The sequence below is a fragment of the Babylonia areolata genome, chromosome 1, assembly GCF_041734735.1.
Source record: "Babylonia areolata isolate BAREFJ2019XMU chromosome 1, ASM4173473v1, whole genome shotgun sequence".
NCBI lineage: Eukaryota > Metazoa > Mollusca > Gastropoda > Neogastropoda > Buccinidae > Babylonia > Babylonia areolata.
Window position 1 is genome coordinate 1,866,183 of NC_134876.1, and position 27,753 is coordinate 1,893,935.

General features: G+C 42.4%; 1 protein-coding gene across 1 annotated transcript; it reads right to left on the reverse strand.

Annotated features, from left to right (window-relative positions):
* Positions 1 to 18,555: 18,555 nt before the first annotated feature.
* On the reverse strand, positions 18,556 to 18,939 carry LOC143290536 (uncharacterized). The gene has a single exon (XM_076600063.1). The coding sequence runs from the start codon at positions 18,937 to 18,939 to the stop codon at positions 18,556 to 18,558; it is 384 nt and encodes a 127-aa protein (XP_076456178.1).
* Positions 18,940 to 27,753: the final 8,814 nt, after the last annotated feature.

Consider the following 27,753-nt stretch of genomic DNA (forward strand, 5'->3'; position numbering starts at 1 on the left):
AAGACGGAATAAATGTTCCTATCTTTAAAAGTGGAGACCCAACCAATCCTAACAATTATCGGGGTATAACACTCAACAGCACCTTTGGGAAACTGTTTTGTCAAGTTATCAACAGAAGAATTGAAACATACCTAGAACAAAACGAGTTACTAATAAAAGAGCAGGCTGGTTTCAGAAGGCATTCTAGAACCACTGATCACATATTCATCCTGAAAAAGATAATTGACAACACCTTAAATAAAAGAAATGGGCGTCTCTACAGCTGTTTTGTTGATTTTAATAAAGCATTTGACAATATATGGCATGATGCACTTCTTTTGAAACTAAACAAAATTGGGATAAATGGAAAATGTTTCCACATTATAAAAGAGATGTACCAAAATTCAACTGTATGTGGTAAATCAAACGACGGGTTCACAGATTCTATCGCAGTTAAAAAAGGAGTGCTTCAGGGAAATGTTATTAGCCCCACGCTATTCAATATTTTCATTAATGACATAAGAGAATATATACACGATGACACCTCACCATACATCAATGAAACAACCAAGACTCAGATCCCTTATCTGTTATATGCGGATGACATTGTGATGCTCTCGACAACAAAAGTCGGACTACAAAACAAACTAGACCAACTACATGAATACTGTCTGCAATGGGGGCTTAAAATCAACAGGGACAAAACAAAAGTCGTAATTTTCACAAAAAACGACCCCAAAATACCAGTGCTCTTTTCATGTGGCGATAACTGCATCGAAACGACGGATAGATATAAATACTTGGGAGTTATGTTTCATAAGAGTGGAAATTTTCACCTTGCTGAAGACCACTTAGCCAAACAAGGACATAAAGCAGCGCATGCTCTGAAACGCAGTGTGCGAGGGAAAGAAGTAAAAATTGATGTAATGACGCAACTGTTTGACATTTTAGTCACCCCAATTCTCAGTTACGGCGCTGAGGTGTGGTTTCCATTCAATCAAACTGCGACAAACTTCTCCACGCCCTCTATGCTGTTCAACCAATTTGATGCCTTTCTCTCCGCAAAATGCCCATCAGAAAATGTACATGTCAACTTCTGTAGGAGCTTAATGGGCGTACACAAAAGATCAATTAAGTTACCAGTCCTGGCAGAACTGGGCAGATACCCCATTTCTCTGACCGCAGTGTGTCAGGTCATCTCATTTTGGGTACACATCATAGAATCAAAAGAAGATAGCTATTTGAGGCAAGCATATGATGATATGTTATCGATGGATTCATTGGAAAAAGTTCCTTGGCTTAATTTTATCAAAAAGATACTGGTTTCAATTGGATTCTCCCACGTGTGGGAGAACCAAGGCACACTCAGCATTAAGCGACTAAAATATTCAGTCTTGAATAAACTACAGGATAAATATGTTCAATATTGGAACAGCAGAAAGAACGAGACCATTTCAAGGCTCTCCTTTTATTGCAAAATTGCAAATACTTATACATTACAACCTTACCTGATCAGCTGCAAAAATACTAAACACAGAGGAGCACTATGTCGATTGCGAATAAGTGCACATGAACTTGAAATTGAGCGTGGACGTCACTACAACGTAACTAGGAAAGACCGGCTATGTAAATCATGTGGAGTTATAGAGGATGAACTGCATTTTCTGGACAAGTGTAGTGTGTACTCTAACTTGAGGTCTCGCCTACTTGTGACAGTCAATTCCCAGTCTTCGAATCATTGGCCAGATGGCACTGGCAACACAATAATCCAAAGGCCGAGTTCTCTGTTGCCACAAAATTATTTCCAACCAGAACTGGCAAAATACATATATGAATGCTTTAAAGTTCGCAGTCCATAGCTATGTCTTATGGAATATCCTGCATGTGCTCACAACTTATTGCTTTTACTTTTTGTTTGCTTGTTGTGTTTAGTTTATAGTGTCCATAATTCCTATGATGGTTTTACGACAATTAAATGAGTTCTGAGTTCTGAGTTCTGAGTTCTTCACACACACACACACACACACACACACACGTACACATATCTCTCCTGACACTTGTGTGCAATTTCACTCTCGCGCATTCACAAACGCACTCAAAAGCACAGACCCACACATACACACAAACACACACAGCCGCCACTGACTGGCCGCAAGAGGGATGGGAAAAGATCTCTGATGCCAAGAACGTGGCATCTAGTGTGTTGCTCGGTCTATTGTATTTGGAAAGGCCCACAGAGAGACTGTTCCGTTTTGAAGAAATTTGCGCAATGTTGGTTTGGAAATGATGCCGATATTTGTTTGATTTGCAAAGCATCGTGCTCTACCTTTCATGTTAGATTTGCGGCCGCTCCCTCTCTCTGCTTTTATTTCTTTGAGGCGATCAATGGTGTGATGGCCTTGTACCTGTTCTTTTTGGTATTCTTTGACTTTTCTGAGGATTTCCGGTTTTCCTAGATGTAGGCTGCTCGTTGGTGTTGCGTTACCAGCAAGTCTGTCAGCTCGCTCATTTCCCTTAACACCTGCATGTCCCGGGCAGTATGACCATGTGAGTTTTTTAATCTGAAAGTTGCGCATTGCGTTATGCCACTCTGGGCTTCCCATTCCGTTTTCAATTTTCTGTATGAGGTTCATTGAGTCGGTTAGAATCATGGCATGTTGGTTTCCGGGCGTATGGAAGGACGATAGCCACTGGAGGGCATGTGTCACGGCTTCAACTTCCATCGTTAGGCTGGAGGTTGTGACTTTGTAGGCAGCATTCTCTTCCCAAATTGTTTTTCCATTTTGTTTCGCAGTGAATCCCCAGCCAGACTGGTCTTTGGTGACTGAGCCATCTGTGTATATGATGATGTCCTCTTCTTTACTGTTTTCTTCTATAAGCAGCTTCACTTCCGCATCAGTTTTGCCCTCTGGCCATTCCCGACAATGTCTTCCTAGAGTGGGTGAAATGACTGTGTTGAATAGATGGTTGAGGTTTTCGGGGTTTTTCTCCCATTCTTTTGTTTCTTTCAGGTCTTGAAGTCGGCATACTAGCTGGATTGTGTCTTCTGCTTGCCCCATCCATGATCTTCCTCGTCCTAGACGGCTGCCTTTTTGTTCTTTGACTGCGTCATGCAGTGGGTTTTGAGGGTTTTCTAATGCTTTGAAGTAGGTCTTGAACACACAAGGGAGGAAGATGGCAGAATGGTTAAGACGCTCAGCTGCCAATACAGAGAGTCCGTGAGGGTGTGGGTTCGAATCCCGCTCTCGCCCTTTCTCCTAAGTTTGACTGGAAAATCAAACTGAGCGTCTAGTCTTTCGGATGAGACGATAAACCGAGGTCCCGTGTGCAGCACGCACTTGGCGCACTGAAAAAGAACCCATGGCAACGAGAGTGTTGTCCTCTGGCGAAATTACGTAAAATGAAATCCACTTTCATAGGTACACAAATATGTAAGCATGCACTCAAGGCCTGACTAAGCGCGTTGGGTTATGCTGCTGGTCAGGCATCTGCTCAACAGATGTGGTGTAGCGTGTATGGATTTGTCCGAACGCAGTGACGCCTCCTTGAGAAAGTGAAACTGAAACACACGAAGGATTCTAGTCTACAGTTTGTTGTTGTTGGTAAATGAACAGTTTAAACGTTTCGTTTTCACTCTGAGTAAAGGAAACGTTCTACTTGATTCTACATTTGCAGTCAATATATACTGCCCCAGAATTGTGTTTGACGCAGATATATTTTTGAATGAGGAAAACATTCGACCGTGTTCTGATAAGGCTGGCCTTGTTTCGTGCACTGGGCTTTTTACAAATAAGCACTGCAGTATGAACGCAAGATCTGTGATCAGCTAAAGTTAGGGGTGCACAGAGCAAGGGCAGGCCCTCAAGGCCTGAACAGCTTGTTAGGTATCTGCAAAGGTCAGGCGTCTGCTCTTTGTTTTTGTCTTTTAGGTGTTTGTTTTTTTGTGTCGTTTTTAAACAGTGTCTGTGGTGTAGCTTCTATGGATAAGTCCACGCGCTGACACCTCATTGAACCAAACTGAGCATGGAAAATGTCAACTACCAGAGCTGAAAGATCTGACCCTTTAACACCTCTCTCCACACACACCCAATCCCCATCTCTCCTTCTATTTTCTTTTGTTTTCTTATTTTTGTTTCATGGGAGGCAGATGAGAAGGGAGGTGGTGTCGAAATTCTCCAGTTGTGTACACAGTTTCAGTTTCAGTTTATACCCAAACATTCATTTGTAACTGGCTGTCAGCCTTGCCCATTTTCCATTGTGATGGGCAATTAATGCTTATCATAAGTCAGGTCATCTTCAGGATCTGAAGTTTCAGGCAAAAAGGGATAAACTGTCACAAATTGATCATGAATCGAACACATGGGTATAAATACTACTGGGGAGGGTGAAATTTTAAATCTGTTCATTCCATTAATTTTCATTGAGTACAAATCTTTCTAACACGCCTTTTTTCGGCAATAAAAAAACATACTGCCATATAGCTTAGCTTCATGAAAAGATGGTCATCTTCCCCACCCCCAACCCTATCTGAGGTGGTGGCATGCTTACAGCCTGTTGCTTTAATTTTCCGCTTTGAGAAAAAAGGTCATTCCACAGGAATGATGTATCATTAAGTCAAAATGAACATTTCTCTAGATCCTGAGGTATGATAAATGTCTTCTTCCATAAAGAAGACAGAAGATAGCCTACATGACCGACAAATGGTAACAATATTCAGTGCAAAGAAAACAAAGCCTAAGTTGTTGTTTTTATAAAGGCAACTGATGACAACACACAAAATATTAAGCATTTGCTGAATTGTCGTACTAATGCTGCGAGTTATCAGGTGTGTCTGATGGCACTGAACTGACTGTTCTTGTGAGGAGGTGATTGGAACCAGTAACACTCGTGTTACTTGAAAAACAAAGCAAACAGCAACAAAGTCAGACTTTGTAAAACTGTCGACCAATTTCTAACCTTCCTTTCCTGTCCAAACTTCCAGAAAAACCCGTCCTGAAGCATCTCAACAATTACTTCGTTTTAACAATCTCATCCATCCTTTTCAGACTGCCTATCGTGCTGACCACAGCACTGAAACCACTCTCCTCCACATACTGAATAATTTACTGTTAGCTTACAAGTCAGGAAAAATTTCCCTTCACACTCTTTTCGACTTGTCAGCCGCTTTTGATACAATAGACCATTCTTTCCCGTCTTCATCATACATTTGGTATCAACGGCACTACTCTCAGCTGATTGAAATATTATCTCACTGACCAAATGCCAGGTCTGTCACAGTTTACACATGCCAGTCTGAGTCCCAAAGGGATCTGTTTTAGGCCCCGTGCTCTTCACATTGTACACTGCCCCCCTCGCTGAAATTGTCATCCACCACAGTGTCAGTCATCATTCTTATGCCGATGACACTCAACTTCAGAAAAGCGATTCCCCTGAAAAAATGTGTCCTCTCTCTTGAAGTAACATCCGATTGATTCCTCGACAATCAGAACTGAATGACTTCATAAGCTACAACTGAATACAGACAAAGCTGAAGCAATGATAACAGGAACTAAACAAGAACTCTCTTTCATCACAGTTGACTCAAACATGGCAGAACTTCTATCCCTCAGTCAAGATCGTCGGTGTTGTTCTTGACAACACACTGTTCATGCAATAATTTATCAGTTAGACCTGTCAACCCTGGTATTGTCAATTACGGCGCATCAGTTCCATTCGGAAATATCTGACGCAGCATCTAAATTCGTCGTTTCTCTCATTCTCTTTCTCGACTTGTGTAACTTAGTCTCTGTTGTCTGGTTTGCCTGCTTCACCCATTCATTCCCTTCAGGGCATCCAAAACTATGATACCCGACTTGTTCTCAGACCTATCTCTCTGCTCCCCTTTTTGTCTCTCTTTTTCCGTCTCTCAGTCTGTCTCTCCACCTGTCCGCGTCTCTCTTTATCTCCCTGTCTGGCTATCCCTCCGTCTCTCTGTCTGTCTCTCTATTTCTGTCTCTTTCTCAGTCTCTCTGCCCCAGTGTATCTATCTTTGTCTTTTGTAACTAGTCTTTCCTTCTGTCTGTCCATCTCTCCATCCCACTGCCTTTCTGTCTGTCTCTCCGTCACTCTGTCTGTTGTTGTTGTTGTTGATGATGTTGTTTTTGTTTTCTTCCCATGTCTGTTGATATTCTTTGTTTATGACTGAAAGGAGCAAACGGCTCATGTAAGAAACAATGTCTGAGTAATGCATATTGCACTTTGACCTATATTTGAGTTCAGTAAAAAACAACAAAAAAACAACAACAACAACAACAGCAACAACAAAAAAACAAAAACAAAAACAAAACAAAACAAACAAAAAAAACAAACATAAAAAAAAACCAAATTTCCCTGCACTTTGAGATCCCATACTGCACAAAAAGTCACATGAAAATAAAACATATTACTACCTGACTGGCTGTAGTCCCAGTGGAATCAAACTTTTTCACTGAGTTGACATGGACATGAATCGTCAAGGTTTCAGCCCTAGCCACTGGCGCTTTGCAAGTTATCCCACTGAATCTGCTTTATCGTCAGGTGTGCTACATGGTTTCATGACCGATCAAAATCAATATACGTGTAATTTTGTTTTCGCTTTCTCTGAGTTAATAAAAGTGGAGAAAATCAATGTCACTAGAACTCCTGGTTCAACGTTAAGACACTGATAATAACAAGACGAATTGTGACGATGACAACGACGACGAAAACGACACCAGTAATGATGATGATGATGATAATGCTGATATATTTTCAAAAGACAGAAAATGGATGTCGCTGATTTTTTTTTTTTCCATGACAGAAAACTTTTTCAATACCATTAATTGCAATGATTTTAGGTTGTTAATGGCACATAACATGTCAGGTAACGATCATGTCTGTATGGGATTCCATCCACTTCAAAAGGTTTGTTTCTTTGGATTTCCTTCGCTTTTCCACGAAAGTGTTGATAGTGTACATGAAAGGATTAATCGCTGAGTTTAACGGCAGTACGAATATAGCCAGGGCCACATTTACTTCTTCGGGAATAGGGATCTGTGCTAATGCCAGCATTCCACACAGTCCAATGGGAAACCAGCACATGAAGTCTGTGATTGCAATGGTAATTAACCGACGAGCTATAGTCATGTCCCGTGAGTCCTTAGAGGTGTTAGTTTTCAATGTATTCTTTTGTACTGACCAGTAGATAGATGCTTGGCCAAAAGAGATGAGTAAAAACAGAACAAAATTAAAGACTATAACCAAACTAAAAGAATAAAGTTTGCCTTTGAAGTCTTGCCTTGTAACTGGCAGCGGAATACAGATGCCTGTCTGGCTATAAAAGTCCCAGTGTGATGTCATCGGAAGTAAAGGCAGGATGGCCAGAAACCAGCCAACCAACCAAGTTAACAGACAAGCTACTGTAGCTGACGTTTTTTCGAATCGCAAGGTGCTGAAAGGGAACTGGATAACAATGAAGCGATCTACTGTAATAAGCCAAATGATCAGGGCTGACACCTCACTGGACAACAGAGACAGAAATCCAGCCACCTTACAAGTCACACTGCTTTTCCATGTGTCATCAAAATATAGATATGTGTTACGAAACTGTTCATCAGCTGCTCCAATAATGGCCAGGTAGATCCCCATAAAGAAATCGGCCATGGTAAGATTGGTGACAAACACACCAAAGCCACTTGAAGAAGACACTTTTCGTGCACAACAACGGAAAATAAAACAGAAGACGTTACCAATGATAGAGAGACAACAGAGTAACCACAGAAATCCTCGATGCATTCCCGACTGAAGTAGATCTTCACACGATGAAATTTCATCTTTTGGGGAAAAGCAAGCAATACTGTGCACTGTATCAGGCAATATTGCATTGCAGCACAGCTTATAGTTTTGTGTTGACAAAAAGCGTAATCTGTGGAGATTCTTCAACATATCGTGTGGGAATGTTTTGATGGGACTTCCATCCATGTATAATTCTTCTAATCTTGGTGTGGATTTCAAGCCATCGGGGCTGATAGTATGAATTGATGTAAATGATAGATTCAGTAGCTGTAAGTAGGGAAAATGTGCAATCACGTTGGTGTCAAGCAATTGTAATCCCGTTGTGTATGACAGGTCTATGAGTGTCAGCTTATTTTGATACACATCAGATGGAACACCTGCATAAAGTGAGATGAGTGGGTTGTTCGCCAGGGATAAAGACTCAAGATGTTTGAAACCAAGAAATGACACAATGTTTGCATTCTGAAATCTGTTACCACTGAGGTCAAGAACCTTTAGGTTGAACAAACTAATCTTTGGCAAGTAGAGCAGATGACATCGTGAGAGAACCAAATGAATAAGATAAGTATTATTGCTTACATCAGAAAGCGTCATGCCAGACCCTGTAGCGTCCAAGGAGCGAAGCCGGAGAAAGAGAGTAGCAGAGAAAGGCTTACGACACAGAAACCTATGACCCCGACACAGACAGTCATCAGGGCAGGTCACATCACACGCTATTTCATCGTCATGCGTCGGGCAATGGGGCCAACCATCACATAGATGGTCACTGTGCAGGCATACCTTAGAATCTCCGGAATTTCTGCATATGAAGAATCCAGGACAGGTCATTTCCATGCACCCATCTTCGTCTTGGTGATCGATACAGTCGTACACCCCATTGCATCGTGTGTATACCGGCAGGCAGTCACGTAGGTAATTATCAGGACAGCGATAGTGACTGTCAGGACATGACTCATTGGGATGCATTCGAACTGATGTGAACCGCATGATGCCATCGTAATTGATTAACACAGGGAATAGCATCTTTGGATAAGATACCATTATTTCTAAAAAATTGTAACAATCCATTTCATCTGATTCGTCCAGACACTGAGATAATCGATCACATATCTGATCAAAGGAAAGGCACTGGCCATTAGTGCATGTGAATGATTTGACACAACGAGAGTGCGTACAATACAGTTCATCACTCCTGTCTCCACAGTCATATATAAAGTTACAAACCAGTGTGTATGATAGTGTGGTTTGCCCATCACTGCAGGTGAACAAAGGAGGGGAAGCAGCACGTTGCTGTGTAGAGTTAAATGCATCTAAATGTGACAAGCAACCCTGACCAACAGAAGACACTGAGTGGTCTTGGCCACACAGGTGAAATTTGTTAGAACCAGACAAGAGAAATGTATGTGTCAATTGACCATCACCACACTGTGCCATACACGGTTGTCCCTTGTGCAAAAAAGCCCGTGTGCTGACAAAAGTAATTGTATGCAAATTATCAGAATTCTCCAGGCTCTTATTTTTATCGAATTCACATATAGCCCTTTCGAATTTGTACATCAAATATAAATCGCACCTTGCAGAATATAATATATCTATATATTTTGTTGTTGTTGTAGACTTAGTTATGAAACAAACCTTCTTTGAACTTATGCTGAATAGCCCAACAGGAACATGGTGAAGTACAGTCTTGTATTCACTCAACACACTCAGTCTATACATAAGGGGCAATGATTCACCATCAGCATATTGCCCTTTATTATATGCCCCAACCCAAATATTAGCCGTTCTCAGTGGGTGTATGTTGATTAATTGCATAAGGTTGTGCAGCCAGTCATACAAACACTTGGGCAAACTCAGAACACCCTGCAAAGAACGACAGTATTCATCACCCCTCTTGTTGCCGTCCTTTTCATCGCTGTCGAATCCTTCAAGGCTTTCCACAAGTTTGTAACAACGGTCACACAGTGCCACCAATCCCTGGCACTCCGGACTGCTGAAGGGGCATTGCCCGGTTTCATCCCTCCCGTCCTCACACTCTGTCTTCAGGTTACAGGCCAGGTGGTGATGGAAACTGGGGTAGTGGTCCACAGAACAGTTCCACAAACCAGAGAGTAATTTCTGAGGTGTTCTACTCTCATTGAAAAATGAGAAGAAGAGCTGAAAGCAAGAAGTGGTGCATTGGGCCCCGTCCTCAACAGTCAGCATGAATTCTGTCCTGCAGATGTGGGCAAAATCAGACCATATATCAGATCTTCTCCACACAATGAAAAGCATGTCCATGTCACTGAACACTGGACAATAAAGTTTGACATTTGTCTGATGGTCTGGAGGCTCTTTAAAACTGGTCATCACCACATGTCCCGGAAGGACAGCTACAGACTTCCGCCAGCCCATTGGGGAATCATCGTTACTCAGATTTCCTCTTACAATGACGTATCCAGAACACGCTGACGTCATTGTAACGTCGATGTGACCTGATACGTCATCTGGATAGGATTATGTTTCATGTCATATGTCTGACTGATCAAATTTAGTAGTTCAGTGTCAGAAATACCGTAACAGAAATTCAGTATCTGAAGTACAGTGATAGACAAACAACGCTATTGAATGACCAACTAGAAAACACACTGACCTTGGAATAAACGGGAAAAAAATTATCATCAAAATATTTCTGCTATTTCAGTTGGTCTTTCACAACACAGAAAGCATTAGTTCACCAGAATCAATAGCTAGATTTTTTTTTTTTTTTTACAGGTTTACCTTTTCTTTATTTGTTTACATTACGACAGTAAATTCATAGCATTAGTTCACCAGAATCAATAGCTAGATATTTTTTTTTTACAGGTTTACCTTTTGTTTATTTGTTTGCATTACAACAGAAGATTCATAATGAAATTGTATGATGACATAGAAAGGGTGGGCTAACTATGATTAATTTACATAGCAGCAAGAAAAACTTAATTTGCAGTGGGATATAAAATGCCTCAACAGGTGCGTCAACACTTGACCTCGTGTAAGTGGTCTCATCGCATACGTCAACCAGATTTTTGTGTTTCGGTAAAGTTTATCCTGACACTGACATCACGTCCCGGGCTGAAACCACGGATGTCCTGCTCAACCGCCTTTTCCATCATCTTGAGCAAGTTCTCCCAGAAAGCCAGTGCCGATTCCGTGCTGAACGTGAGACTGCCGACATGATTTCTTCTGCACACCAACTCCAGGATAAATGCCAGGAGAAACACAGTGACCTCTTCATGACCTTTGTCGATCTGACCATGGCTTTCGATATGGTCAGCAGACAAGGCTTGTGGAAGATTATGGAGAAATTTGGCTGCCCCAGCAAGTTCATCACAATTGTACGGCAGTTTCACGGCGGCATGATGGTGACAGTTCTGGATGACAGAGAAGAGTCAGAGGCCTTCCCAGTGACAAACGACGTCATACAAGGCTGCGTTCTCGTCCCAACTCTGTTCAGTATGGTATTCTCTGCCATGCTGATAGATGTCTTCCGTGACTGTGAAGAAGGAAATCTAGGTAAGGTACAGGACTGACGGGAGATTTTTCAACCTCAGACGTCTGCATGCTGTTACGAAGGTGAAAGAAGCTGTCTTCAGAGACTTTTTGTTTGCTGATGACTGAGTACTCAACCCCAGCACAGAGCAGAAGATGCAGTGTCAAATGTACTGCTTCTCATAAGCCTGCAACAACTTCAGTCTCAACATCAGCACCAAAAAGACTGAAGGTATATACCAGCCTGCCCCAGGAAAGGCATAATTTTATCAGAAGCTGCGCCTCATAGTGAGGAGGCAGATCTTCCAGGCAGTCGACGACTTCACCTAACTGGGCAGCACACTCTCTCGTGCAGTGAACATTGATGCTGAGGTCAACAATAGGATCGCCAGAGCCAGTGCCGCCTTTGGGAGACTCTATGAGAACGTCTGGCAGCGAAGAGGACTCAGTGCTGCCACCAAACTGAAGGTCTACTGTGCAGTGGCCCTTACCATCCTCCTTTACGCCTGCGAGACACCTTCCTGCAGAAAGCCAAAGCCAGGTGGGCTGGACAAATGGTTAGAGTGCCATACAGTCGAATGCCTAAGCAGCTGCTGTAAGAAGAACTGTGACAGGGCAAGCCCTCAGTTGGAGGACAGAAGAAACACTACAAAGACTGCCACAAAGCGTCCTTCAAAGACCTGGGCGTCGACATCAACACGTGGGAGACGCTTACTCTGGTCCGTGCAGCTTGGCGCAGGAAAACCACCACATGAGCCCATACAGCTGAAGCCATGCACATCACCAAGGCGCAACGAAAGCTTGCTGTGCACAAGGCCCGAGCAGCATTCACTGCCACGACAGCACCCACTGACTTCTGTCCCACATGTGGGCGCGCCTTCAGGGCCCAGACTGGTCTCACCAATCACCTCTGGACTCACATCCACAGATCTTTCTTCTGATTCTTGAAGCCATGGTCATCTTTGAATCCGAGAGACAAACATTTACCTCTCAGACATTATATAAAAATGCATGATCACAAACTCATCTCTGTGTGTGTGTGTGTGTGTGTGTGTGTGTGTGTGTGTGTGTGAGAGAGAGAGAGAGAGAGAGAGAGAGAGAGAGTTCACAAGTGTTTGTTTCCACTGCCTGTGGAAAAATAGTGAAAACGTGAATTCCGTGTCGTGCACACACACGCATGCGTAAGGACGCACATTCTCGCATGAATTCACGTGCGCGCATATGCACACATACACTGAAGAGAGAGGCACATTTGTGTATTTACTTACATGTTTTATGATGATTAATCACTGTGTAAAATTTTGCATGATAATGCCAAGCACCGATACTAATACTTATTTTGTTCCAATGCAGATAGTTTAATTTGGGTAGGCCCTAGCCCCAGTCTGAAGTGAGTGTTGTATTTTCGTCAAATGGGTGATGATTACATTGCTAGCATAGATGACACCAAAACCACAGAAAATGAGTACGTTAGAGATAGACATTTTCACTTATAGATGCCATAAAAAGGTGAACCAAATCTGAAAAGACATGGATTTTGACAATCAGTCTTATGACCAAGTCATCCAGTGATCTTTCCAATCATACATATCTTCTGTAAATTTGCACTTCTTCCTTTTCTCTCAGATCTTATGAAGAGATAGAAAAAACCTACTTTGAGCCCCAAGAGTCTCTTCAAAGATATTTGATTATTGGGTCTTTCAGAAACAAACTCCTACTGTGTGCAATTCTCTTCACCTTGATCTACGTCATTCACAGACTCTGTCCTTTTTCAAAGCAAACGTGAAAACGCATCTGTTTGACGTAGCTTCTGCACGTAATGAGGCTTAGTCATCTGTGTTCTCTCTCTCACCCCCCCTCACCCCCCACTCCCCCCCCAACGAAGTCTCCACATCTGCTTGATTGTTTTCCACCGGATACAACCCTTTAGTAGCCATGGCATCTGTTACGCGCGCTAAGTGCATGCTGCATACGGGACCTCTGTTTATCGTCTCATCCGAATGACTAGTGTCCAGAACACAATTCAATGTCTTATGGAGGGGAAGAATATTCTGGTGAGTGTGGGATTTGAACCCCTGCCCTGAGATTTTCTCGCTGTCTAAGTGAACGCCTTACTGCTGGGCTCTTGCTCCATGGTACGTAAAATAGCGGTATAGAATGCACACACACACACACACACACACACACACACACACACACACACACACACACACACACACACACACACACACACACACACACACACATACACTGACACACGCTTCGTGCCGTTAGCCTATTTACACAAACCCATCACTATGATACAAGTGATCAACCCAATCTTGCATTCTCCCATGAACAGTACTTTGCTTAAAAAAAAAAAAAAAAAAATCAGAAATGCGGAAAATGAATATTTTGCACTCTTTGGTTGTACCTAAAACATTGTCGGTCACCGGAAGCCCACGTGCTCCTACCATTATTATTTAAGTAAAGGGTGGAGATTTGTTCCGGTCTCCCAAGTCAACAGATGTACAGACCTGCTTGTGCCTGAAACCCCTTCGTGTGTATACGCATGCAGAATATCGAATAAGCACGTTAAAAATCCTGTAATCCATGTCAGCATTTGGTGGGTTACGGAAAAAAGAACATATCCAGCATGCACACCCCCGAAAACGGAGTATGGCGGCCTACATGACGGGATAAAAACTGTCATATGCATAAAGGCCCACTTGTGTACATTCGAGTGAACATGGCATTGCATCCTACGAACGAAGAAGAAGAAGAAGATCTAACTTTCTAAACACCTTGTAAGAGAGAGAGAGAGAGAGAAAGAGAGAGAGAGAGAGGCGGGGGGAGGGAGGGAGAGAGAGAAGCTTGCATGCAACAACCTTAACACCTGTGAGAGATTATGGCTCAGCTTTCTTCAGTTTTGTATTTTTCAACATGTATGTGGTTGATGAGCATGAATGTAAATCTGTGGTCTGACGCAGATGGTGATATACTGAGCAATATTTAAATCAAAGCAAGGCAGGCAAGTTCATTTCTGTTTCCCTGTTGATGTAAACATTCTATAACTGAATGATACAGTATAATTAATTTCTGTTTCTCTTTTGATGTGAACATTCCAGCACTGTCTCCTTCACAAGCTCTCCTCATGTTCTCTCCCCTTGCTTTCCTGCCTCTGTCCTATTGATGCTGTGCACATTGTGTTCACTGCTTCTTTATCGTCCCTGTTCACAGTCTCTCTCTCTCTCTCTCTCTCTCTGTGTGTGTGTGTGTGTGTGTGTGTGTGTGTGTGTGTGTGTTGACGACACAACGTCTATTGTTCACTATGCACTTCATACTTTGACGTTCTTGTTGAGGTGCGGTGTAGCTCGGAGCTTAAAACAAAGCGCAGTGTTTCTTATTGGCAGAGGAACGAGACAGACAGACAGACAGAGAAAGTGAGGGGAATAGAGAGAGTAAGAGAGAGATGTGTGTTTGTGAAACCTCCCCGCCCAGCCCCAGCAATCCTTTACTGAGTGTTATATTTGTGTGTGTGTGTGTGTGTGTGTGTGTGTGTGTGTGTGTGCGCGGGCGCGCGCGCGCGTGCGTGTGTGTGTGTGTGTGAAATTCAAAGTACTTCAATTGTCAGACTACAAATCCATAACAATGGTGATGATAAAGAAAAAAAGAATTGTGTCAGTTTGCGTCTGTATGTGTATCTCTGTCAATCTCTCTCTCTCTCTCTCTCTCTCTCTCTCTCTCTCCCTCCCTCTCTCTCTCTCTCTCTCTCTCTCTGTGTGTGTGTGTGTGTGTGTGTGTGTGTGTGTGTGTGTGTGTGTGTGTGTGTCCATAACAATGGTGATCACAAAGACAAAAAGAATGTGTGTGTGTGTGTGTGTGTGTGTGTGACACTGGTCGTTCACACACACATAATTCTGATTCTGAGGAATGAAAGGGATGACTTATAAAGACATGTACATAAAATGATGGAGAAACGGCTGACCGGGAAGAGGTCAGAGCGGAGGGAGAGCAATTCTGAAAGTGAAAGGTTTTAAGGCCAGTCTTCAAAGAGCTGAGCGCCGAGTTTTGACGAAGCATGTTCCGAGGTCCAGAGACAGAAAGAGAGGCGGCCGACTATGAATGGTATAATTATATACTTTCATAGCGCCTAGCCTCGTCGGAGACCAAGCTCTAAGCGCTTTTCACACTCGCGCTCATTTGCACAACATCCTGACTACCTCGGTAGAGCCGACTGACGGCTGCCATCGGGCGCTCATCATTTGTTTCCTGAGTCATTCAATCAGATTCCAGGCACGCACACATACACACTCAGACATGTAACATTTTATGTGTATGATCGTTTTGTTGGGTGTTTGAATCTGGAAACGCGGAAACAGCGGATGCGAAGCTGATCGTAGTGAACGAGATGGAATGTGGAGGTGAAAATAGGAATGGGAAAGGGGAAAAAAAAAAAAAAGTTAATGTTTTTGCAACAGAGAGTGCTGATTTTGTACTATATTTTGTGTGAGAGAGGGAACCAGTGGAGAGAATGCAAGAGTGGATGAAGAAGGCAAAGCAGATGAGAGAGTTACAGCTGTATGTGCGAGAGAGAGTGAGAGGAGTATGAGTTGCAATTTTCCTTCGATGAACGGGTATCGTAGCTGACAGCAGCAGAATTGACAGGACTGACTGATTTTTGCCTGGACAATGTGCTATCAAGGACTTTACCTATTTGTTTCAAGTATGCTGTGAATGACTTCAAATGAATGCATTTCAATTCGATTTCCTTTATTCTTTGTATTTTAGTAAATCATTTTTGATTTAAACCTAGCCCCCACCCCCCCAGACACGTATTTGAAAACTCGAGCTTTGTTTCCTTTTCTTTCTTCTTTTCTTCTCTTTTTCAGAATATGCTTCACATCGCCCATTGCGAGTAAATAAAACACTTGAAGTTACTGGTCAGCATCAATTGCCACTGGCAACAAATTTCCAGTATGCAACAGAGTCGCGACTGAGGGTACATCAATTTTGTCGCTGGCGACAGATTTGATTTTGGCGACCATTTTAAGAATGAGGCTCGCCCAAATAATCGCCGGTGACAAATTTGAATTTGGCGACCATTTTGGGAATCAGGGCTTTCCAAATTGTCCCTGGCGACAGATTGGGTTTTGGCGACAGTTTCGTCAGACGTCGATTTGGGGTGTAACAGGACAGCTGCTCACACCCACATGCCCAACCTCTGTACTGTGACCAGCATACATTGACGAGAAGCCAATAATTCAACCACGCCCACCCACGTCCATTTTGTGTACTGCATGTGTTGGCACACAATGCGCTGATGATGATTTGGAGCAAAATGTATACATAGTTGCATTCAAACACGCCGAGCATAAAATCTTCTATGAATACATACTTTGTTTCTTCTTACAGGTAGAATAGAATAGAATAGAATGGAACATAAAAGAATAGAAAAAACAAACAAAAAAAACCCAAAAAGACAAAAAACAAAAAAAAAATGTTTTGAAGATAAATGCAATTAAAAAATCAAATTCAACAAATGGAATGTGATAAGATAATTACAGGAGGTCACTGCAGCCTAGTCTTGAACCCACCACTTGATCGTGATAATTACAGTTGACTTGATTTTTTTCTGTAAACAGCCAGGTGTTTTGTCGTACGTTATCTATACCAAGGTTTTGAAGGAAAATTAAACAGAGAGAAGGCATTATAATCTGCCTATCAAAAGGAAATAAACATAGGGAATATCTTAGAAATTGGCGTCCAATAGCGCTCCTGAGTGTAACTTAAAGCACAGGCTCTTCCTGTATCGCAAATAGGATTAAAACAGTCTTAAATAAATCAAGAAGGATCAAACAGGTTTTGTTGCAAGATGACAGACAGGAGATAAATAATCCATCATTTAAAGGAGAAAATTCTCACAGGACTACTTTTTTATATAGATTTTGAAAAGGTGTTTGATAATAATAATAATAATAATAATAATAATAATAATAAAATGCAGGCTTATATAGCGCAGAACCCTCCATCTCAGGTGGGGCCCACAGCGCTTCACAATAAAATATACTAATCTAAGATTAAATTGCGTGCATATGCTGAGAAGGGTATGTCTGAGGTTACTACCAGTATAGATGAAGGCTTAGGCAACTCAGAAAAAAAGGGCTTGAGTGAATGAGAAGTGCCTCTGTTTTGTTATCATTTAGTTTGAGTTTGTGAGTTGTCATCCATGATTTGACATCTATGATGCATGACTGTAAAGTCTGTATGGTTTGACCTATTTCTGTATAGTGACATGTTCTATGAAGCTGATTTGATTCAGGTAACGGGAAAAAACATATGCATAAAGTCTTAAAACATTTTGGCTTTGGTAGCGACATTTGTGGTTGGATACAAGCATTTCATACCGATATAAAATGCACAGTAATAGTCAACCACAAAGCTTCTGGAAGTATTCGGATAGAACGCGGTTGTAGACAAGGAAATGTACTCTCACCCTGTTTGTTTATTTCTTGTGCAGAATCAATCGCTTGTAAGATTCTTGAGAAAACAAAATAAAAGGCATTGAGATTCCAGAGACAAAATGTGAAATTTGTCAGTTCGCTAATGACACTTTTCTCTTTTTAGAAGGTGACAGAAATCTCACATATAACTTTTCAAAGTACTTGGGAAATTTGAAGCAATTTCAGGGTTAAAATCAAATTATGAAAAAGAACAACCATGCAATGTATGGCTGAGAAATAAAGGTAATTGTAATACAATGATTCTACCGAATTTGAAAATCGTTGGTTTGAAAATCATCAGTTCACTAATGACCTACGTAACATGGCAGAACTAAATGTAATTAATTCATTGGGAAAAAACAACAACAAACAAAACTATTCAATGTGTGGATGAAAAGATTGGTTACACCATTAGGAAGTGTAGCTATTCTTAAGTCATTTATATTGTCCAAATTAACATATTTTTGGATTATGCTTCAAAACCTACTGGACGACAGTATTCAAAAGTTGCACAAAAAATATGTTTTCATTTTGTAGGGGAAAAGTAAATAAAGTTAAGATTAGTAGCAGTGCATAGTATTCAAAAAGGACGTATGGATATTCCATATGTTCCATTGTTTACAAAATCCTTGAAATTCACATGGTTGAAAAAAATGCTGCAACCAGTCGTTTAGTCCTAAATGGAAAACATGATATCAAAGAATTTCCTTAAGCTGGAATGCTTCAGGAATATGGCCAGATAGCATTGAAAGTTGGAGGACGAATAATGCATACTTTTTAGAAAGAAGTCTATCTATCTACGCCTGTGGTCCCGTCTTGGACACATGCCCTTAACGAGAGCTCTCCAGGCACCCTGGTCCTGGGCCAGTCGCTCCAGCTGTCCCGAGGTATGGCCCATCCTCCTGATATCTGTCTCCAGATCTCGGCACCAGCTGTTCCTTGGACGGCCTCTTTTTCCCCCTGATGGTACCAGGTGAGGAGTTGTCTTGTGGATTCTGGATGCAGGTTTTCTGAGGGTGTGGCCAATCCACCTCCAGTGTCTTCGGAGGATGTTGTCTTCCACGGGCTGTTGGTTGGTTCGCTGCCATATGTCTTGACAACTGATGGTATTTGGCAAGCGGATACGTAGTAGTATTGTTCTCAGACAGGTGTTGATGAACGTCTGGATTTTCTTCATGGTTGTGGCAGTGTTTCTCTAGGTCTCAGCCCCATACAGTAGTACTGGCTTCACGGTGGTGTTAAGGATCCTGGTCTTGGTGTTGATGGTAAAATTGGAGGAGCTCCATGTTTTTCAGCTGTCGGAAAGCTGCTCTTGCCTTGCCGATCCTCACTTTGACATCAGCATCTGTACCACCCTGCTTGTTGACAATGCTGCCGAGGTAGGTGAAGCTCTCCACATCCTCCAGTACTGCACCATCAAGGGTGATGGGGGCGGTGTTTACTGTGTTTTCCCTGAGGACTTTGCTCTTCCCGCTGTGTATATTCAGTCCGATTCATGCTGAGTATTCCGCAAGGGTGTTGGTCTTCTCCTGCATCTGCTGTTGGCTGTGTGAGAGTAGGGCAAGGTCGTCCGCAAAGTCCAGGTCATCCACTGGATGCCGTCCTGCCTTTTAGAAAGAAGTATTTCGCAGTCATTCAATTAGTCTGGGTTTTTGTTTTTTAATTTATCTTACTATATTTTTACACCATTGAAAAAATGAAGAACGGGAATTTTTTTTAATGGAACTGTTGTTGTTTTCTAAATACCAAATTCAAAACTTGTGGCAAAAGTTTGTATTCCGAAGACTGGGTTACAAAAAAAGGCCTATTATGTAATACACCGTTTGAAAGAAAATGAAAGATTTTTGTATTAATTTCATGTATTCCGAAGACTGGGTTACAAAAAAGGCCTATTATGTAATACACCGTTTGAAAGAAAATGAAAGATTTTTGTATTAATTTCATGAATTTCAAGATAAAATCAGTGATCCAGTTCCAGTTATGGAATACTTTGATTTTGTAAACTAATTTTATTAATAGAAACGAATATTGCATTAAATAACAAAAATCAGAATGGAGTGAACTACGATAAAGCTTACAGTAGTATGGTAAAGCTCCATGGCGGACACATTTCTTTAATGACATATTTATTGGAAAACCAGCGCAACCAAACAATTGTAAAATTGGGAACACTGTTTTAAAATAAACTCGAATGGAAGAACATATTTTAGAATACAAGAAAGATCCAACAGACGAACTTAAAACGGTTCCAGATTCAAACTGATTATCGTGTTCTTGTGACAACTTCGATGTTGATGAATATGGAAGTGTTATCAAGTAGAAAAGATAATCTGTTTGTTAGATACTCCATGAAAAGTGTCGAGTTCGTGATGGACTTGATCTCAACTATGTGTTGGTGGTTTTGGGATAGGACACCATGCAAAAACTGCTAGCTGTTTCTCACATATTTCATTGATAGCCAAATTTGTTACATGCGAATGTAGACTCCATAAAGTAGAACCAACACTGCATAAAAGGTCTTAAAAAGACATATGAAGTTGACTACAAATGTTCATAAAAGGTCTTAACAAGGCATATGAAGTTGACAAGTACGTTTTTAAAATAAGCACGGAATATAACAAAGTTGTGCAGAAATGAGCACCATATGTATGCATAGTACAAGACTAGCTCTATAGCACATATATGGAATCAAGATATGAATGAATAATTATTGGTCTGTTAATGTAAACAAAGCACCAGAATAGTACACAAAAATAATTTGCGAATGAACATCTGTTGTTTTTACTATATTGTTTTGATGTTAGCCTGGCACTGTGATATTACAGAGACAATGTGTGAATACATACCCATTATTCTGGCTATATCATCATTCTGCCTATATTACTATTTTTGTTGTAAACTGGGCATTTTATCATCACTTGGATCAATGTTTGAATGAATATTTATTGTTCTACCCATATTATTTTCTATGTGGAATGACTGATATTCAGAGCAACATACTGTTGCAGCTTCCCAATACACAAAGTTATATTTGTATCTGTATACCTTTGTGTGAATGAGAAATGTAAAAAAAAAAAGAAGACAATATTTGTAATATCTGGTTGCACATATCAAAACATCTTAATATTCTTAGACTGTGCAATCGGCTGTTAACCTTTTCCACTAGTGCGGCTGTATTTTCACTCCACGATAAATTGTTGCTAATAATCACACCATGGTACTTTAAGTATTGACCTGTTCAACAATACCTTCCCTGATAAAAGAAAAGAAAAGAAAAGAAAAGAAATACTGGTAGTATGATTCTTCTCCCTGTAATCAATAACAAGTTACGCACCGTGCCGCCACTACTGCAGCACCATACAGTGATCAACACACACCTTTAAGACGTTTGGACTGCGGAAAGTCGATTTTCAATTTGATTATATATATACCCAATTTGCCAACCTTGGCTGTTCCTTTGATCTCGCAAAGACAGGTAAGCCCAACCAGTACATCAAACTGACAGTTGGGAGAAAGCGTTCCCTAGTTTGAAGGAACAGCCTTGCAGTACACCAGTGATCCGCCTTCCTGATCGTGAAACCCCTTTCGTACTTCCAATGGACTTCCAACAAAGGGCATGGGGCAGTTCCACTACATGAGGGGGTAGAGTTTTTTGTTGTTTTTTTTAACCTGTGCATTATGCTAGTCAGTGGTTGACCTCCAGAGCAGAACTGTGCAGCAGTGAAACGTGAGTTCTTAGCTGTTGTGTGGGATGTGGAAAATTTGGAACCTTACCTGTATGGTCAGCATTTCATGGCATAGACTGACTACCAGTCTGTTGATGACTGACAGTCGGTTGATGAGGAGGGCTTTGTTGTTGCAGCCATACTCTTTCAATGTGCAAGTGATTCCTGGAAAGGAGAACGCGTCGGGCATTGTCTTAAACTATGGACTGAGATTTGTTATCCTGCTGGGATTGAATGAAACATTTCTAAGTTTCATCTAAAGCATGTTCAACTCCACTGCAACCGAGGAAGTTAACTAGTAAGTGTTCACCGCCACACTGGTTGGTTCCGTGGTGTTGTTTACATTGCCAAAGCAAAAAATACTAGTTTTACGTTCGAATTATCTAAGTTGAAGGCAGAGTTCAATAGTGACGCTGTTGAAAATTCCATTGGACGGACCCATTCGCTGGCTTGAGTAACTTGGGGTATGCCAACATTTGTGCTAACAGGGGTTTGTTCTTGACAGTGATCGATGTTTTTAACTCACACTCTTCCCCTGAAGTGAAGTTGGTGACATGTATTTATCCTAAACTAGGGCATTGTTAGGGCACTTGATCTGTTGTTCACAAGGTAGACGTACGCTTTTTGTGAATTACTGTAAGAGGAAATGGTGACTGCCTCAGTGTTAAGTGTATGTCGGTATATGCATTTTGGAATATGTGTATATATTTTGAAATAACTTGTGATCGTTTCTTGCTGCGGAATTGTTCCTTGAATGACATATGTATCACACTGTCTATTGTGTGCAGAGAATGTCTTTACGTACAATTAAACACTGTTTTTTTGAGTTTTGTATTGTGCCAAGAATAATTTTGTCTTATTTCAGGCGGCTGATTTTAAGCCTTCAGTGGATTGCAGATACTGGTCAGTTGTTGTGGCTGTGTGCTGATATTTCTGGTTCCTTGTGTGGGAAATTTAGGGGTTATGCTAGGTGCTGAAAAGGAAAAACGTCATTCCTGTGTCCCTGTTGTCCACAGATCCATCCTTCTCCACCTAGTCTCTTTTCCACCTTTCATGCCTCCATTCCTGTCCTACCTACCTACTGGTTCCTGCCTCTGCCACTGCAGGGTGTGTGGCCAATGCCACCCAGCCCTACAACTTGGGGTACTGTGTCAGCAGGGGACGGTGCTGTTCTTGCCTTAGTTGTGAGCAGCCTGGACAAGTGCTGTTGCTGTTTTCTTTTCTGTCACATCATCTGCACAATTTCAGTGAGCACGCCGCTCATTGCGAGGCCACGCCCAGTTCGTCTGTTGCAGTCCCAGAGTCGGCAGATTTACAGAGAACTAAAGATGCTTGGTCTCTGGGAGGCCACACACCAGAAGTGACCCTGCACTGCAGCTGAGTCACTTCGGTGGTGTTCAGTAGTGCCTGTTCTGATTTAACGTACTTAGGACCTACCAAGTCCCCTACTGCCGACAATAATGTTTCAGTCGAGGAGCCAGACTTCTTGAGTGTCCCCGACTCCCTCCCAGAGTGGAGTCCACCACTACACCCCATAGTCGACAGTCCTACATGAATCTACCGAACGTGAAGACCATAAGAGGACGCACCCCTAGCACGGAAGTGGAGGGGTATCGAAACTGAGGACACCATGAGAGCAGGGCATGAAAGGTCAGATAATTTCAGACTTTTTTTGTATATTGATAATGAAGAAGGGGGAGGATGACGATGAAGATGTCGATACTGCTACGGAGGTCCGTTTAGGATTGGGACTACGTGACAAAGCTGTACCCTACACCTCCTTTCATAATGATAACCCAGCAATAACCAGGCCCGAGAGATATAAACACTTGCAGCGTTGCTCAGTAAAATTAGACCAATACACCCAAAGACGTATCCTGGAAGTGGATGATACTCAACTGTGTGGTCCCAGTCTTCCCATTTAATTCCATTGTACATTCAGCTCTGGGTAGGAGCCAGCCGCAGACCAAAAAGCCCACATCTGTTGGGAATCGAACCCACGTCGTCCCAGCCGCCAGTCCGCGACGCGAACCACTTCGCCACAGTGGCTGGTTGACTGATGCTTGGCTTGGTTGTGAGGAACTGGGACCGGTGCTGTCGCTGTCTTGTCAGGAGTTAGGAGCTGGACTGTGCAGTCATATCCAACGAAAATGTGAAGCATGTGTAGCATGTATAGCATGTTTCTTGTAATCATGTTTTACTCCATTGCTTGTACATGCTGTTGTTCTGTTGTTGTTCCTCCTCCTGCTGCTGCTGTTTTTGAGCTTCTGTTATTGTTATAGTCAGGCCAGGGGCATAGCCCTTGCTATTGGTACCATGTAACCCAGTACTACCTGCCGCATGTGAAGTCACCCAACAACGGACCAGGCGGAGGAGGAAACCTTTCCCAACGGCTGTGAAGGCGGAAGAGGATGACCAAAGGGCAGGGGGAGCTCTTATCCTTGGCTGGAAGTCCTCCTAGGAGACGAAACCAGGTTTGCCGATGAAACCCAGCTGGAGGAAGTTGGAGGGGGCTACACCTTCTACCGCATTGTGAAGCCAGATGGCACCCCAAGAACCTCAGGCGTGGGCTTTGCCATATGAACCAAACTTGCACGACAGCTTGACAGCCTTCCACGTGGGATAAACGATAGGCTGATGACCCTGCGTCTGAAGCTGTCCGAGGATCGCTTCTCCACAGTTATCAGCTGCTATGCCCCAACGATGACCAACACTGATGACATCAAAGAAGCTTTCTACAAGGAGCTCAGCCACACCATTTCAGCAATAGACAGAAAGGACAGGCTGATCATCCTTGGGGATTTCAATCCCCGCGTCGGCGTGGACTTCTCGTGGCCAAAAGTCCTAGGACTGCACGGCACTGGCCAATGCAACTCCAACGGACTGCTTTTGCTCTCGCTCTGCGCACAGCCTGGACTGACCATCACCAACACCTCTTCCAACAAGCAGACAAGTAGAAGAACACATGGATGCACCCCCGCTGTAAGCAATGGCACATGCTGGACTATGTGATTGTCCAGCAGAGGGACAGAGGTGATGTTTCCATTACATGCTGCATGAGAGGAGCAGTTTGTTGGTCAGACCATCACCTGGTGCACAGCAAGATGAACATCAGACTTGCATGCAAGCTCCAACCAGCCAGGCAGAAACCCCCTAGGAAGCTGAGCATCTACTGCCTCCCTGTCACAAAGGACGTGCTGCTGCAGCAAATCCAAGCAGCTTTGTACAGAGGAGCCACAGAGACTGGTTTGACGAGAACTCCCAGCTCCTGGACACAATGCATATACGGCATCAAGATCACATTTCCGATAAAGTCTGCCAGAGGAAGAAGGACCAGTTCTTGCAAACCAGGCAACTCATACAGAAGAGGCTACGTGAGATGAAGAACATCTGGTGGGAGGGAAATTCCGAAGAGCTTCAGTCCGCTGCTGATGCTCACGACATGAAGACCTTCCATGATGGTCTCCGAGCTGTGTATGGGCCGAGAGTCACATGACCAACCCCTGTCCGAGCATTGGACCAGACCACCCTCCTGACAGACAAGAAAGCCATCCTTGTCCGCTGGGCAGAGCACTTGAACACCATCCTTAACAGGGACTCGTCCATATCTGACGAGGTAATTGCAGCCCTCCCACAGCTACCAGTCAATGACTCGCTAGCTGTCCCTCCCACCAAGGCCGAGATCTGGAAGGCCCTGAAGCTGACAAAGTCAGGAAAAGCACCAGGAGTGGATGGAATCCAGGCTGACATCTACAAGTATGGAGGCGAGGTGCTGACAGACAAGCTGACTGCCCTGTTCCAGTCTATCTGGGAGAGAGGGGAGGTCCCCCAGGATTTCAAGGTTGCTTCAATTGTCCACATTTATAAACGGAAGGGAGACAAAACATCCTGCGATAACCACCGTGGAATGTCTATCCTCTGCATCGCCGGCAAGATCTTCGCCCGCATCATATTAAACAGACTGGTTGACCATGTCGCCAACAGTCATCCCTGAAGCACAGTGCGGCTTCCGCTCAGGCAGGGGAACATGTGACATGGTGTTTGCCGTACGCCAGATGCAAGAGAAGTGCCGCGAGCAGAACAAGGAGCTCCACATGGTCTTTGTAGACCTGACTAATGCCTTCGATAGAGTGAATCGCCGTGGTCTGTGGAATAGGTTGCTGTTAAATTTTAATTCAAATGAAATATAGAGTTTGTGAGGGATGAATTGATAATGCTTTGTGAATATTGTACGTAAGTGTATTTAAACAAACAAAAAAAAAAGATTGGTTTGAGTGGTTAGTAGTTTTATTTTGTATTTTTGAAAGGAATGTTTTTTGTTGTATTTTCAATAATCCAAGTGAATCAATTTTGTAAATAATGCAAGTGAACCAGTTTTTTTTGTTTGTTTTTTGTTTGTTTTTATGAATGATTGGATCTTTTCTAACTGTGAATAATGAAAGTGAATCAATTTTTGTGTTTTGTCTTTTGATTTATAGGACTTCTTTTATTCAACATTGAATGATGCAACTGAATCAATTGTTTTTGTTTGTTTTTTCTGTGATTTACTTAGTTGCAATCTTAATCTGGCTTTTTTATGACTGATTTGCATGAATAAATAAATAAAGTTTTTGAACTGATGAATTTATTTTTCTCAGCTATTTATTTCTGAAGAAACCAAGAGGTAGGTAATAAGTAGACTCTGTAACACTGCAGTTCTGTTGCACTTTGTTTTTCTCTATTACCTCCCTTCATAGCAGAGTGAAGCCTTTGGTGTGTGTGTGTGTGTGTGTGTGTGTGTGTGTGTGTGTGTGTGTGTGTGTGTGTGTGTGTGTGTGTGATACTGCTGTTCTTTAGCACTTTGGTTTTTTGTTTATTTTTTTTCTCCATTTGTAGCAGAGTGAAGCCTTTGGTGTATGTGTGTGTGTGTAGTCATCATCATGTACCCTGTTTCATGTATGATAATGGATGTATCTCTGTTCTGCCTCTGTGCTGTGATCCTTTCAAGTACTGAATGTTGGCGGTGGCAAATGTAGAATATATTTCCATTTCCAGCTTGTCATCTGTTACTGTGTTTATACTCTTCATTGGAGAACAGATAAGTGAGCAATATTTCATGATGAATTATCTCACTGCTGAGGGGTGAACATAACATTGGTGTGAAGGTTTTGATGCTCACAGTCTCATCTTTCACTGTCCCCAGCTTTGTGTGTGCACCACTGCTGTGTTCTGCTGTGTGTATCAGTGTATGGAGTGTCGCACAAGAAAGCTGCATTTGACGTTTCTTGCTGCTTGCTTTGGTGCCTACTGGGTTTCTTGTTTCTGTTTATCTTCATGTTTTACATCTATTTGCTTATTTATCATCATTGTTATCTTATTTATTTATTTATTTATTTATTTATTTATTTATTTATTAATTATTGTTATTAATTATTATTATTATTATTACTACTACTACTACTACTACTACTACTACTACCAACATTATAGTTATTATTTATTTATTTATTTGTGTAAGCTTATCTATTATTTATTCACCTTTTTTTTTCTTTTCTTTTTTTCCTCAAGGCCTGACTAAGCGCGTTGGGTTACGCTGCTGGTCAGGCATCTGCTTGGCAGATGTGGTGTAGCGTATATGAATTTGTCCGAACGCAGTGACGCCTCCTTGAGCTACTGAAACTGAAACTGTGGAATATCCTCCTAAAGTTCAGCTGCCCAGAGAGCCCAATCCAGCTGAATGCGTCATTCCACGATGGCATGCAGGCGAGAGTACAGGAAATACTAACATGTCGGATCCGTTCCCTGAGGTAAATGGAGTGAAGCAGGGCTGCGTCCTGGCACCCACACTGTTCTCCATTCTCTTCTCTGCCATGCTGATTGACGCCTTCCAAGACTGTGACCGGGGCATCTATATCCAGTTTGGCACAGATGGCAAACTTTTCAACTTGCGGCGACTCCACGCCAAGTCCAAGGTGTTTGAGGCACGGTTGAGAGAGTTCCTCTTCGCTGATGACTGCGCGCTCGCGGTACACACCCATGAGGACATGTGTTCATTATAGACAGGTTCTCAACCTCCTGCAGGCGCATTGGACTCACCATCAGCATCAGAAAGACTGAGTCCATGTACCAACCAGCTAGCTCACAGCACGCCAGTGCCTCCCCCCACCTGCAATCAAGATCGATGACACAGAGATCATGTCAGTCGACAAGTTTTGCTACCTTGGCAGCACCCTATGCAGCAACGGAGCCCTTGATGCAGAAGTCACGCTGCGCATCGCCAAGGCCAC

Excerpts from the sequence above, each read along its gene's own strand:
- LOC143290536 (XM_076600063.1), bottom strand. The coding sequence starts at position 18,939 with ATGAAGAAAATCCAGACGTTCATCAACACCTGTCTGAGAACAATACTA.